The 15,955-nt window shown below is 41.7% G+C and overlaps 1 protein-coding gene across 1 annotated transcript in view; it reads left to right on the forward strand.

The window, feature by feature from the left end:
- Positions 1-15,955, forward strand: part of CHD9 (chromodomain helicase DNA binding protein 9) — a 499,652-nt gene that overhangs the window by 313,804 nt on the left and 169,893 nt on the right. Inside the window, 3 exon segments of the mRNA XM_033940083.1 lie at positions 269-448; positions 8,384-8,494; positions 15,169-15,365. Coding sequence (XP_033795974.1) covers positions 269-448; positions 8,384-8,494; positions 15,169-15,365 — 488 coding nt within the window.

Here is a 15,955-nt window from a genome sequence, read left to right on the forward strand (position 1 = left end):
AGTTAAGTGGCTTGCCCAAGATCACAAGGGGTAGCATTGGGATATAGACTCTGGCTTTCCTTGTTCTTAGCCTGCTGCTCTTTTATTGGGGTTCTCTTTTTGGCAGAATGTGATAGGATCTTCTTTTGTTATTTTGATATATGCTAAATGTTCTTTGCATTTTCTTGCTTTTTTTAAGTATTGAACATAAGTTTGACATTCAATTTGTAGATAACATGGGCCTTGTTAGAAATGTTTAAATGTGTGAAAGAATGGTTTCTTTTCATAGATTCAACAACTTTCTAAAAAGGAAATAGAAGATTTGCTTCGAAGAGGTGCCTATGGTGCTATTATGGATGAAGAGGATGAGGGGTCTAAATTTTGTGAAGAAGATATTGATCAAATTTTGCAGCGTCGTACAAAGACAATCACCATAGAATCTGAAGGAAGAGGTTCAACGTTTGCAAAGGTAACAAATAAACATCAACAATGCTAAGTTTATGTGCTGCTTGAAAAGATATGGTACTGAACTGTTGAATCAGTTAAACACCATTTGCCTTGGTGTATAATCATCTTCTCAGTATGTTTTAAAACTTATTTTCTTTTAAAATATTTAAAAACATTTTACGTCTAACATTTTTTTTTTTTTTTTTGGGGTGGGGGGTTCAGAGATGACCTCTTCCAGCAAGTCAGTAAATCATAGGGATCCAAATAACCAAAATAGCCAAATAGCCAAAATAACTTAGGATCAGTAGTATGATGAAGCTGGCAAGAAAAAAACACGTTCAGGGTTTCAGTAGCCTAACTAGACAATACCGTATTTTTCGCTCCATAAGACACAGTTTTTTCTGCCTAAAAGTGGGTGGAAATGTTGGTGCATCTTATGCAGTGAAGATAACTTTTTTAAACACCCCCACCCACTCTGTCGTACTTTTTTTAAATGTCCCGCTCGTATTGGAGGAGTGTTACTGTTGATTGTTTCTTTTCTTCTCTTGTATGGCATTTATTTCAATAAAAATGTTTTAACACTAAATGTCCCGCTTATTGGGGGTATGCGAGTAACTGCCGCTCCCTGCTCACCGCCGCTGCGCCGCAACTCTAGGAAGGTAAGGTAAGGGCCAGCGTGCAGCGATTGCACGTCACTGGCCCACAAGTCTTCCCCTGACATCAGTTCTGTCGTCGAAGAGAAGATCCGGGCCAGCTGTAAGCTAAAGAAACACAGCCTGGGCTTTGCAGAACCCAGTTATATCTTAACACCAGCTCTAGCAAGATACATATTTCAAATGTGATATATTCCAATCACAAAATAGAAAATTATAATTTTCTACCTTTTGTTGTCTGGTTATTTTATTCTTCACATCACGTTGGTCTCAGGCTCTGTTTTCTGTTTCCGTCTGTCTACTCTTAACTCACTTGACATATCTTCTTTCTCCATGCTCACCATTCATCTTCCATATATGTGTATGTTTTCCCGCATATTCCGTAAGCACCTCCCTTCTCTGTCTCCAATACTTCCCTTTCTAGTATTTCCCCTGTGCCTTCATCATCTCACCATTCTATGATCCCCATCTCCTGGGAGAATTGGAAGCAATAGCAAAGAACGAAGAACTGGAAATCATTGGCATAACAGAAACCTGGTGGAATGACGAAAACAAATGGGATACAGTACTTCAGGGATACAAACTGTACAGAAGAGATAGAGTGGGGCAGAAAGGTGGAGGTGTTGCACTATATGTTCGTGAAGAAATAGAATCTGTGAGAGAGACTATGACAGAAGAGAAAGAGAAGCTGGAATCCCTCTGGATAAAGATTCCCAGACACAACGGAGCTGACACAAAGATTGGCCTTTACTATCGACCGCCAGGACAAATGGAAGAAACAGACGTGGAAATGATAGAGGAAATTAAACACGAATGTAAGACAGGTAATGTCATAATCTTGGGGGATTTCAATTTTTCTGGAATAGACTGGAACCTGGGAATTTCAAATTGTGGCAAGGAGGCAATGTTCCTGGAAGTGCTAGGGGACTGCTTTCTGGAACAATTGGTGGGAGAGCCGACAAGAGGAAACGTCACCTTGGACTTGGTCCTAAACGGCATTACGGGGCCAGCAAAGGAAGTAGAAGTCACGGTCCCGCTGGGGACAAGCGATCACAACATGATCAACTTCAGACTCGATGTCGGGAAGGGGAAAAGTACCAAAACCTCAACCACAACTTTAAACTTCAAAAGGGGAAGATATGATAGCATGATTGCCATGGTGAAACAATGGATCAAGAAAAAAATGGGCAAAGTCAAAACGGTAGAACAGGCATGGTCCCTTCTGAAAAATACTATCACGGAAGCACAAAGCCTCTACATTCCGAGGATATCCAAAGCAAAGAAAACCAAAGGCAAAAGAGAGCCGGCGTGGCTTACTAAAGAGGTGAAGGAAGCCATAAAAGAAAAGAAGGACTCCTTCAAAGCATGGAAACGCACAAAAACAATCAAAACTTGGAACAAACACAAGGGTGATCAGAAGAAGTGTCACAGAGCGATGAGGGATGCCAAAAAGGACTATGAGGAGAAAATAGCGCAGGAGGCCAAAAACTTCAAGCCCTTTTCAAGTACGTGAAAGGGAGAAAACCCGCAAATGAGGCGGTGGGACCGCTGGACGACCAGGGAAGGAAAGGGTACATCAAGGAAGACAAACAAATCGCAGACAGACTAAATTCATTCTTTGCGTCTGTCTTTACAAAGGAAGACACTGCAACAATTCCAGAAGCAGTGAAAGTGTTCAAAGGAGTAACAGAGGACAGCCTTGCCACAGTAGACGTGGACTTGGACCAGATATACCGCCAGATCGACAAACTCAAAAGCGACAAATCCCCTGGACCGGATGGAATTCATCTGAGAGTCTTGAAAGAGCTAAAAGTGGAAATCGGAGAACTATTCCAAAAACTTGCCAATTTGTCAATCAAAACAGGGCAGATACCAGACGACTGGAAGATAGCAAACGTCATGCCAATATTCAAAAAAGGATCAAGAGGATTACCGGGCAACTATAGACCTGTGAGTCTCACGTCGGTCCCTGGGAAGATGGTTGAGGCGCTGATCAAGGAAAGCATAACCCGGCACCTAGACACACACGACCTGATGAAAGCCAGCCAACATGGATTCAGGAAAGGGAAGTCATGCTTGACGAACCTACTTCAATTTTTTGAGACAGTGAACAGACAAATTGATAATGGAGAACCGGTGGATATTATATACTTGGATTTTCAGAAAGCGTTCGACAAAGTTCCACATGTAAGACTCCTCAGGAAACTGCAGGGCCATGGAATAGAAGGAGATATACTAAGATGGATAGGCAAATGGCTGGAGAACAGAAGGCAGAGAGTGGGCATAAATGGGAAGTTCTCGGACTGGGAAAATGTGACTAGCGGTGTGCCCCAGGGCTCGGTACTTGGGCCCATCTTATTTAATATCTTCATCAATGACCTAGAGAATGGAACATCCAGTGAGATCATCAAGTTTGCAGATGACACAAAGCTATGCCGGGCCATCAAATCGCAGAAGGACAGTGAAGAACTCCAGAGTGACTTGAGCCGATTGGAGAATTGGGCAGATAAATGGCAGATGAAGTTTAATGTAGAAAAATACAAAGTGATGCACTTAGGCAGAAAAAATAAAGAACACAAGTATAGTATGTCAGGTGCAACTCTGGGAAAATCTGAACAGGAAAAGGACCTGGGAGTATTAATCGATAGGACACTGAAGCCGTCGGTGCAATGTGCGGCGGCAGCGAAGAACGCAAATAGAATGCTAGGCATGATAAAGAAGGGAATCACGAGTAGATCGGAGAAAGTCATAATGCCGCTTTATAGAGCGATGGTCAGACCACACTTGGAATACTGCGTCCAGCATTGGTCTCCATACCTAAAGAAGGATATCATACTGCTAGAGAGGATGCAGAGACGAGCAACAAAGCTGGTGAAAGGTATGGAGAACCTGGATTACGAGGAAAGACTTAAGAGACTGGGGTTGTTCTCCCTTGAGAAAAGGAGACTACGAAGGGATATGATCGAGACATTCAAAATACTGAAAGGAATCGACAAGATAGAGCAGAAAAAAACGTTATTTACAATGTCCAATGTGGCACGGACAAGAGGACATGGGCTGAAGCTAAGGGGGGGACAAGTTCAAGACAAATATCAGGAAGTTCTGCTTCACACAACGAGTGGTGGACACCTGGAATGCTCTCCCAGAAGAGGTAATTGCGGAATCCACCATTCTAGGATTTAAGGGTAAGTTAGATGTACATCTCCTTATGAGTGGCATGAAGTGACATGGGTAGGGGTAGGCTAGATGCACTTCTCTTTACGAGAAGCTTGGAGCGATATGGGGACCAAAACTATGCCAGGGTACACCTGGCGGGGCCTCCGCATGTGCGGATCGCTGGACTTGATGGACCTAGGGTCTGTTCCGGAGATGGCGCTTCTTATGTTCTTATGTTCTTATTCCTTTATATCCCTATGCCCCTCCCCGGTCCAGCATCTTCCTTCTGCGTTCTTATTCTCTCCCATGCCTAGCCATCTTCTCTGTGTGTCTATAGTATATACCCTCCCATGTCTATCATTACCCCTTTTTGTCCGTATACCACCCCCATACAGATACAACATTCCCCTTTGGTCCCTGTTCCTATGTTCACATCCATTCCCCCCATCTCCCCTCTTTTTGTGTCCAGCTTCTCCCCTGTGGTGAATGGCCTTGTCCTTTTACCCTGTACCTTGTCCCTGTACTAGTCTTTTTTTTTCCTCTGTTCCTGTGGGTTACCCGCAGCTAGCAGCAGGTAACAAGTCACCATGTCATTTTCTAATAGAGACCAACCCCCCCCCCCCCCCTATTCCCACATGTTCAAGAAGGCTATCTAGTACATGGTACCCCAAGCCCAGGCATAGAAAGACCCTGAAACTGTAACACCTGCATGGACCAAAAATACCTGTTTACTCCCAAAGAAAGATCTAGTGGCATCCTCATGTACTGCTATGGCAAAATAGTGATGCCTGACCTCTAGTAGTATATCAGAATGTACTAGACCAGTGTTTTTCAACCTTTTTACACCCGTGGACCAGCAGAAATAAAATAATTATTTTGTGGACTGGCAAACTACTAGAACTAAAATTAAAAAACCCCGTTTATGCCCCATCTCCGCGAGCTTGGTCCCCGCAAACCATCTGATCCCATCTGCACAAGCCGCAGTTATGATTTTATATTGAACGTGTTTTATTAAAGTATAAAAAGAAACAATATTCTGAACAATTGTGATTTTATAAATACAAATATACAGAGCACAGACCAACAAAACCCCTGTCTCCCCCTCCCCTTCACATATATCCCCTCTACTATCAAGAAAACTGAACAAACCAAGTTATTATAGAATGCTACATAGAAATATCATGCTAACAGAATACTGCAGTCCTCAGTTATGTCTCTAGCAGGATATATATTTCAAATCTGATATATTCTAATGACAAAATAGAAATAAAAATTTTTTTTCTACCTTTTGTTGTCTCTGGTTTCTGCTTTCATCTTCTTTTCACTCTTTTCCTTCCAGCATCTGCGCATTCCATCCAATGTCTGCCCTCTCCCCCTTCCATATGTATCTGACTTCTTTCTATGCCCCTCTCCCCTGTCCATCCAGTCTGTGCCTCCTCTCTCCTTTTTACATCATTCATTCCAGCTTCACTGCCTTCTTCATTTTTATCTCTCCTACACCAGATCTAGCATCTTTATCCCTCTCTCATTTCTCTGCTGATCCCCTTTCCAGCATCAATGTCTCTCTACTTTCTCATTCCTCTCTCTCCCCTTTCCCTCATCTGATCTCTCCATTCCACACTGACTCCCTTCCTCTCCTGTAATCTCCCTGCCAGCTGTTTCTTTCCTTTTTTCTTTCTCCCTTCCCTCCTTCCTTTTTTCCTTCTCCCTTCCCTCTATCCAATATTAACTCTCTTCCCATCCTTTTCCCTCCTCCCCTCCCAGCAGAATATCTCCTTCTTCTCCCTTCCCTCCTCCTCTATCCAACATTAACTCTCTTCCCATCCCTTTCCCTCCTCCCCTCCCAGCAGCATCTCTCCTTCTAACTCCCTCCAAGTCCAGTAACAGCTCTCCCTTTATCCAGCAGCTTCCCAGCCTCCTACAGTGGCTTCCTCCCCTTCCAGCAGCTCTCAGTACTTGCCTGCAGGAAGTTGCCGGTAAATCACTGCCCTGGCAAGTAGGAGAGCTGGTGGGAGGGGAGACAGCCACTATGAAGGCTCCCCAGGATCTTGCTCGCACACACTGACCATCTCCCTCCACCTGCACCTGTATCTGCAGCTCTCTCCGTTCTACTTGCAACTTCTCCGCGGCCCTCTTCAGCAACTCGGCAGGGGCGGCGATCAAGATAGGCTGCCGACATCGGGACCTTCACTCTCTGAGTCCCGCCTATTTTGTTTCAACTTCCTGTTTCCTAACAGGCGAGACTCACAGAGGGAAGGCCCCGACGTCGGCAGCCTGTCTTAATCTCCTGAGGCTGGGAGTAACAGCAGTCGGCAGGAACTGCAGTCGGCAGGAAATTTAACTGCTGACTTGATCTCGCCGGCCCTGTGTACTAGACTATGCTTATTCTAAATGTAGGTTGGAGAGATGGAGAAAGGGGGCTCTTTGAGGCAAAAGGGTCTGTCTAGACCAGCCAGAGACTTTTTGGCAATGGCTGGCTTTGAGGACCTTTAGGACTATCAAGAATGTGTTTTGTTGCACATCACTTCAGGTGACCTTTAACTCCCAAACTAGAATCATCATTATAGCTCCAGGCTGTAGTTAATATTCAGTAATAGAGTAAAAGGTGAGAGAGCATGCCAAAGCTTTAATTTTTTTTATTTTATTTTAACACTAGCTGCAATTACCAGTTCTCTGTTTGCGTCTATTTTGCATGCTGACAGGGTTATTCTATAGTGAGTAGGTTTTATTATGGACTTCCAATATAATACAGTTTCCAGTGCAATAGGGATGATGGCTCTGCACAGGGCAGGAGCGTAGGAAGATCATTTCTGCCCCACGTCACCGCTAGACCACCAGGTAAGGTTGCGGACACAGGAGGGAGGTGGGGGTGGGTCAGAGCCAGCCCAAAAACTTATTTGCGATTTTCCCCTCTGCACCTAACCCCTACGAATATTGAGAACCTTCTGTACTTAGAACTGGTCAATGTATAAACAATATTGCTGAAGTATTGTCGGGTAAGATTTGCCTCTTTGCGGATGATACTAAATTCTGCAATAGAGTAGACAAGTTGGATGGTGTGAATAATATGAAGAAAGACCTGGCGAAGCTTGAAATTTGGCTGCTAAAATTTAATGCTAAGAAATGCAAGGTAATGCATTTGGGCTGCAAAAACCAGAGGGAATGGTACAGTTTAGGGAGTGAAAAACTTATGTGCACGACAGAAGAGTGGGACTTGGGTGTGATGATCTTAAGGTGGCCAAACAGGTTGAAAAGGTGACGGTGAAAGCTAGAAGGATGCTAGGTTGCATGGGGAGAGGTATGGCCAGTAGGAAAAAGGAGGTATTGATGCCCCTGTATAAGACTTTGGTGAAACCTCATTTAAAATATTGTGTACAATTCTGGAGGCCGCACCTTCAAAAAGATATAAAAAGGATAGAATCAGTCCAGAGGAAGGCTACTAAAATGGTATGTGGTCTTCATTATAAGGCGTATGGGGACAGACTTAAAGATCTCAATCTGTATACTGTGGAGGAAAGGCGGGAGAGGGGAGATATGATAGAGATATTTAAATACCTATGTAATGTAAATGTGCATGAGTTGAGTCTCTTTAATTTGAAAGGAAACTCTACAATGAGAGGGCATAGGATGAAGTTAAGGGGTGATGAGCTCCAGAGTAATCTAGGGAAATACTTTTTTACAGAAAGGGTGGTAGATACATGGAACAGTTTCCCAGAGGAGGTGGTGGAGACAGAGACTGAATTCAAAAAGGGCCTGGGATAGGCAGATGGGCAGACTAGATGGGCCATTTGGCCTTTATCTACCATCATGTTTTGTGTATTTACTCTGTCCTAGAGAATGACATGGGGACAGCAATAAAAAACCCAAATGCAGCTTGATAAAATGTAGCCCAAAAATAAAAAACTTTATTATGCCTGCATTTCTGCTTGATACTTTGAATGTGTAAGGGATGTCTTTCATAATAGTCTATACTCTCTGCTTGTCCTCCAGTTGGATAGGAAGGCATGCTACTGCAGTACACAAGGCTGATGTAGGTTTACAGAGATTTTAATATATTTTATGAAATAATGTGGTATTTATATAGGAATCAGGTGATATGCAGACATCTCTTAATACTATTGATAATTAAATTTATTTATTTATTACAGGCTAGTTTTGTTGCATCTGGAAACAGGACAGATATTTCATTGGATGATCCTAATTTCTGGCAAAAATGGGCCAAAAAAGCTGAAATAGATATTGATGCTATCAGTGGCAGAGTAAGTATTTTTATTGTATGAATTAGAGTATTGTGTTATTTAAACCCCATCGTTGAACTTGAACTGCCTTTGCACGTAATTTCTTACTAGTCCCAGAGTGATACATGTTTGTCTTTTTATATTTGGTTTTATTTTATGATGATTTGAAATATATTTCTAAGCAGCTTTAAGAAATTGGTTAGCTTTTTATTTTTCTATTAACAATACAAAACATAACATTTGTTTTATTAGACTTAGGTTTGTAGATAGTAAACCTGTAGAAATGTAATTTTACAATATATAACTCAAGCACAGAATTAGTGCTATTCCTAATAAACTATTTTTGTATCTGAGATCAAATTTATTTAGAGGGCTAGCTAAGTAAAACTTCTGATTAATTATATGTGATACCCAAAATGAAGTGGGACATTTGGATTGTGGCCCAACTAACCTTTTGTTCTATACAATATCACCAATCAGAGAGCTTCATTAGCAGACAGTGATTACCCTTATCCTGCAGTAAGCAACACCCCTTTTTAAACATAGTTTTAGCTGTTTTTGAGTGTAAAGTAGGCAAAGTTACGTGTTGAATCATAATTGAAAAAAATATGTAGCAGCAGTTCTGCAAACTGCATAAGTGCTTTTTAATATTAACCTCTCTATTTCTGGATATAGCTGATAGTACTTATTTATTTAAAACATTTATAACCCGCATATCCAGTATCTATGCAGGTAACAATAATACATGCATAATTAAAACAAAACTCAACAGAACATATAAAATACAGCATACAACTTACAACCTGAAACCAGTGCCCTAAAAATAAGGCCAAATAACTGCCAAATTACACATTGTCCAGTCTTGAAAAGGCCAATCGGAAAAAATAAGCTTTCAAACTTCTCCGGAATACCAAGAAATCAGAAATTAGATGAATGTAATCTGGAATTGAATTCCATAATGAAGGTCCAGCCACCTGAAATATTCAGGATCGATTTACAACTTTAGTTATCGAATGAAGTGGGGGAACAACCAAGAGGTCTCTAACTTGTGATCTCAAAGGGCAACCAGGTATGTATGTCTGCAATAAGGAGGCAATCACTTTAGGCAACAGATCACGAACAGATTTAAATATCAAGGTCAATATCTTGAATTGCATTCGCCATGTAACTGGCAACTAATGGAGTTCAACTAGTATAGGTGTGACATGTGAATGGTGAGGCAATCTGGCTATTATCCTGGCAGTAGTATTCTGAGCCACTTACAGAACTCTTAAAGAGTTCTTTGGCAATAGTCTAGGTGTAGCAAAACATAGCTTTGTATAACCAGCCTAAAGTTGCAAATGACAACAGATCTCGTAATTTTAGGACCATCCTGATCTTGAAAAATACAGTCTTAACAATTGAAGAGATACGTCTATGGAATTTTAAAGATGTATCTAGAATGACTCCCAGACTTTCAATCTCCTGCTGAATTTGAATTGTAACCCCTGTATACACAAAATTTGGCAGGGCTCCTTCAACACCAGTGGAAGAAAGCCACAAGATTTTTGTCTTTGAGTCATTTAGGCTAAGATAATTCGTCCTCATTCACAATTGGATCTCATTCATATAATGTGACAACAACTGGAAACCCTGAGTCCTGTCTGCTGTAAATTAAAAAAAGAATTGCAGATCATCTGCATAAATTTTTATATTGTAGCCCAAGATCTGAAAACAACTTCCCAATTGGTGCCAAAAATGAATTGAATAACATTTCAGATAATGAAGAGCCCTGTGGAACTCCACATCGCAAGGAAAAAAACACAGATTGCTCATTTCCATTAGCCACACAGAAAGCTCTATCACTCAAAAAAGATTGAAACAATTTTAATACATTACCTGCAATCCCAAATCCACTTAATTTATCCAATAGTACATTGTGATCCATGGTATCAAAAGCAGCCGCAACATCAAGAGATACCATCAAATAATGCTTTCCCTTATCAAATACTTTATAGACCTCATCATATAATGACAACAAGAACAACTCAGTACTATGATCCTTCCAGAAGTCAAATTGAAAATCATCTAGACAGCCTTGCTCTACAACATAATCTTCCATTTGTTGTAATACCATTCTTTCTAACACCTTCAACATAAATCTCAAATTCGACATTGGTAAAAAGATTTCCTTCTTGGTAATATCCAAGGTAGAACTTTTCAAAAACAGAGACAGCTTGTTTAAGCTTTTCCAGTACTTCACCTAACTTCAATGACTGTGTTGTTATATGTTTCATTGAAGGGGCAACCTCAGACTTAAGTGCCTTAAGCACTACAGGGTTACAATGGTTCAAAGGACAATTAGATGAGCTCTAACATATTCTGTTGCTTCAACCACCTGATCTAATTCTACCACTAGAAATTAGTCCACACTTCAGTTCCACCTGTACAAGAAGAATCATCCATTGATTGAGCCACAGTTAATGTAGCATTTTGTTTAGACAAAAAGTAATCAGAAAACTCCTCACATGTTGGAAATTTACTCCTATCAGCTACAGGTGTGTTAACATGTTCATAATGTGGAATACTGTATCTCCTTAGATACTGAAGGAGCTATTTGCTCATCAAAGTATGCTTTCTTAGAACATAGCACAGCCATTTTATAATCAGACATAGCTATTTGCTCATCAAAGTATGCTTTCTTAGAACATAGCACAGCCACTTTATAATCAGACATAGTATTGGCATAGATCTCCCGGTTATTAGAATCAGGACATTTCCTCCAACACCATTCCAGAAGCTATATTTTCCTCGGCTCCTATGTACAATTTGAAAAGGTGTCAAATCATCAAGCGTGGAGTGTCAAGATTCCTCTGAATCCATTACTGACTTGGCATTATCAATCTGCAATTTAGGTATCCATAATGTCTTTAAACCTGCAAGGTCATATTGAGAGTGTTATCATTCATTTAGGCAGATACCTTTTCAAGTTTTTATAAGAGGCAATTGTCATAAAGACAAATTTATGGTTTGTGCAGGGCAACACTACTGCAATTGGTTCTAACAAAATGTTGAATGAGTGATTTTGTATAAAAATCAGATCACTTGTATGGTTCTCTACATGTGTTGGTTCAGCAACCAGCTGAAGCCAGCCTGCACTAGACATCACTAACTCAGTCAATCTCGAAAATCTCCTGGCTTACCCTATCAAAATGGACATTGAAATCGCCTAATCATTACCTATCGTCGGACAAGCCATTAAGGCTTCAGTCAAAAATGAAAAATCCTCACTTAAAACTTTAGGAGGGCAATAAAATAATAATTTCATGGCTGAAGAAGTCAAAAATAAACACTCTACTTTGTCCCTGATGACAAAATCGAGCGAGTGAGTCAATGCCAGAGAGTCTCACATAATTATTAACATCCCACCCCCTCTCTTACCAGACCTTGATTGAGAAAAAGAAATATAAGAAGGGGGGAGGGGAGGGGAAGGGGAGATAATCTGATATAAAATTGTCATATCAGAATCCAATAACCAACCTTCAGTGATGAAAGAACACCTATGGCATGATCTACAACAAAATCATAAATAAGCTGTATCTTATTGGGTACTAACCTTGCATTCAGCAGAACTAAATGAATAGGGCCTTCCCTACATGTACAGGGTTAGATGCATGGATGCAATTATACCTTTTGATGTCCCATTTTTGAAAATATAAAATCAAAGGAGCATATACAATGCCAAATTCTGTTGTGTCTCTTCTGGATTCAGTAAGCAAGATGTTCAATCCCTTCCTGCAATCCGGGAGTTGCAGAAATACAAACACTTTTCTGAGTAAATGCTCCTCCCACCTCAGAGAAAGAGCAAGAGCCCCCTGTAGTTTTCAAATTCTGCAAGCAATCCATGCAGAAGTCTTTTGGATTGTCTCTGCACCTTTTTTTTTTTTCGTTTAAAGTTTGTCTTTTTGGTGGCTTGAGTGCCTCAAAACCCTTTTGCGGTGGTCCTCTGTCGGAGAAAAGGACACAGTCCCGCGGAGTCGAATTGCTGCTTCACTGAGAAACTTCAATTGATCTGTGGAGCCAGTCTGCTTTGTGCCACCCTTCCTAGATTCTGGGTCCATTCCCCTGGGTCCTCTGACCTTGTTAGGGGTTTAAGCACAGGCTGTATGTGTCCTGAGTAAAACTCCTCCGGGTTTCAGGATGCAGGCTCATTTCCTGCCCGTGCACACAGTCATTGCTGCTGTCTCTCCTGGGGAGTTTCTAGTGTCCTTGGATCTTACGGAGGCTTTTCTCCTTAATCCACTATTTCCGGAGCATTGAATGTTTCTGCATTTCCATTTTCTGCAACAGCATTTCCAGTCTGCGGTTCTTCCCTGTGGGCTTGCGACAGCTCCTCACATTTTAACTTGTAGTGGTTTTTCTCCACAGGCAGATTGTCCAGGTCCATCCTTTCTTGGACAACTTCATCTCGACATGAGTATGCTTGTTTGGTGGTGACAGTGGTCTCTCTTCTACAGAGCTTGGGTTGAATTGTTAATTTCAAAAAGAGACGATGCCATCTCAGACCTTTGAGTATCTGGGCCTTCTCTCCAACACCTGGCAGGTAGTTTGTTTCTTCCTGAGCCAAGTAGTCTGAAACTTCAGCTGATCAAAGATCTCTTGAACCTTCCAGCTTCCACGCCCTGGCATTATCTGCAGGTGCCTGGGGTCCATGGCAGCCTCCTTGGAAGCAGACTTCTGGGCCATTGCGCGCATGTGCCCTCTACAGGAGTCCTTTCTCTTTGCTGGTCTCCACAATGTCATCACTTTCAGATACCACTCCCCTGGACAAAGCTAGCATGCAGAAATCTGCGTTGGTGGCTTCAGGGAGAGGCTCTCCACCAGAGCAAGTTTCTTCAGATCTTAGAGTGGTTAACTCTTATGACAGATCCCAGCTTGTTAGGTTGGGGTAATCACTGTGGGGATTGCTCCAATCAGGGACAATGGTCTCCTCCTCAATGGTGTTAGTCAATCCTTTCTCTTTGTGAAATCTTATCATTATTCTACAGGGCCTTGTGGAAACTCATTCGAGCCACTTGAAGGCTGCTTTTCTTCTGGATCTGATACTCAGACTGTCTTTATGGTCGTCTTTGTCTCGGACATCGTATTTCGGAGCTTCAAGCTTTTTCGTGCATAAACCTTTTCTCTGTATTTATCCTTACTGTACCTTTCTACTGACAGTAGTTTCTGCTTTCCATGTCAAAACCAAAAAACTCTGTGGAGATGGTGATGTTCAAGATTTAGGCTTTATTAAAAATAACAAATTAATAATCCACATAAAATATATCTAGGACCCAAAGTGTTGGAGACTATGGACCCAACACATCCCGTGTTTTGACAATGCTGTCTTCCTCAGGGGTCCCTAAAGATCCAAATATAAAAGCTCATTGATAAATAACTGAAAACAAACTGAGTCGTAACTCTGTGCAAGTGAGGAATTCTCAAAAGCGGGAGGTTTGTTTGCCGGCGTTTCATTCCACAGACTTGCAGCACAAGGATCAGATCTTACGCAAGTTGGATGTCAAGTGAGTCTTGCTCCATTTTTGGAGAGGCCTACTGATTTTTGGATATCTTATCTCATCTTTGTCCTTACTGCTCCACCTCGGCATAGTTGGCTGGTATCTGTGACCTCGATTGGCCAGTGAATTCGTATGGCCATTTCCGTGGTTTTATATCACCCGTGGTAAGCTATCGCTGGTTTCCTTTTGGGCCCACTCTACTAGCAGTGTTGCTGCTTCATGGGCATAGTCTTGTGCATTTTCTCCAAATGAAATTTGCAGGGCTGCTCCTTGGTCCTCTCTTCCTACCCTTACTCAGTTTTTTCCAGGTAGATGTGGCGGCTCACTATGATGCTGCTTTTGGGACCTTGGTGTTATGGGCAGGCTCTTCTGTTCCTCCTTAGACGCTGCCATCGCTGTGGTACATCACCTAGCATACTGAATCTGGAAGGGACGTAACAGAATGGAAGATTAGCGATGATCTTCTTTCTATTAGTTCCTGGAGGATTCAGTACGGCCCAACCTCTCTGTTGTTCTGCATCGCCTACTTTCTTTGGTCTCGGTTATTCTCCTTACAAGCTTGAGGATCTTCCAGCCAGTAGATGCGTTCTGTGGGGAGTTTGCTCTTCTGTGAGTCTGCATATTACCAAAGGCTGCTTCATGTGGGTGCTCTTTGCACACTGCAATTAGTTTTACATTATTCTTCAATATTTTTCTGTGTTGCCTTTGTGCCTGTTATTGCTTGTTGTCATATTTTGCAGAGCAGACCAGTTTACAAATTGTTTATGTTGCTGTGGATTTGTTCAGGGATGTTGCTTGGCTTTGGGACTGAACTATACAGGGGGCTCTAACTCTCTCTGAGGTGGAAAGAGCATGTGCTCAGAAAAATTTTGGATTTCTGCAACTCCCAGATTGCAGGATGGGATTAAACATCTAGCGCAGTGAATCCTCCAGGGACTAACAAAAAGATTATCAAAGGGGAAAACCTAATCTTCCATTTGTGAAAAAAATCTTCCTAAAAGTGCTTGGATTGGTTTCGTGTTCAGGCACCTTGATACATTGTACTGATTGGAAGAATGTACTGAAAAGTTGTCTCCCAGCTTGAAGATAGGTGGGGATTCCAGACTGGGGAAAATTTGATTCTTTAGATTTTTTTTTTTTTTTTTTTTAACATTACAGAACAGCTTGGTTATTGACACACCAAGGATCAGAAAACAAACCCGTCCATTCAGTGCCACAAAGGATGAACTGGCTGAGCTGTCGGAAGCAGAGAGTGAAGGGGATGATAAGCCAAAGCTGCGTAGACCTTATGATCGTTCCAATGGATATGGAAGGACAGAATGTTTTCGAGTGGAAAAAAACTTGCTTGTTTATGGGTAAATTGACAAGTCCATTTGTGCCAATGTAAATTTTAAAGCAACTGCTGCAGTGGCCACTTATCGTATAATATTAATCCAGCCTTGTAAACATCAATAAAACTGCACTTACATAAGTGGTCTGGATATTATATTGTTAATCGTGTCATATATAGTATTAGAAAGGACGCCTCAGCCCCACCACTCCACCGCAAAAAGAAGTTTAAATCGCGGGAAGCCTTGTGTGGTGCTTCATCATTGGCTGTCTTTTCCAACTTTAGTGTTTTTACTTTGTTTTTATATTTTTAATCTAGTTTTCTAAGAATACATCGTTATTCTGTTGCACTTATTAATAGTAATCCAAAGTTTGAGTGGTACTTATCTCAGCCAAACCTGGGGAGCCAGACCCGACATGTTTCGCACATAAAACGTGCTTTCTCAAGGGTCTCCCGAGGTCGCCGCCGTCATCCGACTCCAAAAATCTTTTGCTCATTTAAATATTTGGAGTCGGATGACGGCGGCGACCTTGGGAGACCCTTGAGAAAGCACGTTTTATGTGCGAAACATGTCGGGTCTGGCTCCCCAGGTTTGGCTGAGATAAGTACCACTCA

The sequence above is a fragment of the Geotrypetes seraphini genome, chromosome 4 (genome assembly GCF_902459505.1).
Source record: "Geotrypetes seraphini chromosome 4, aGeoSer1.1, whole genome shotgun sequence".
Classification (NCBI taxonomy): Eukaryota; Metazoa; Chordata; class Amphibia; order Gymnophiona; family Dermophiidae; genus Geotrypetes; species Geotrypetes seraphini.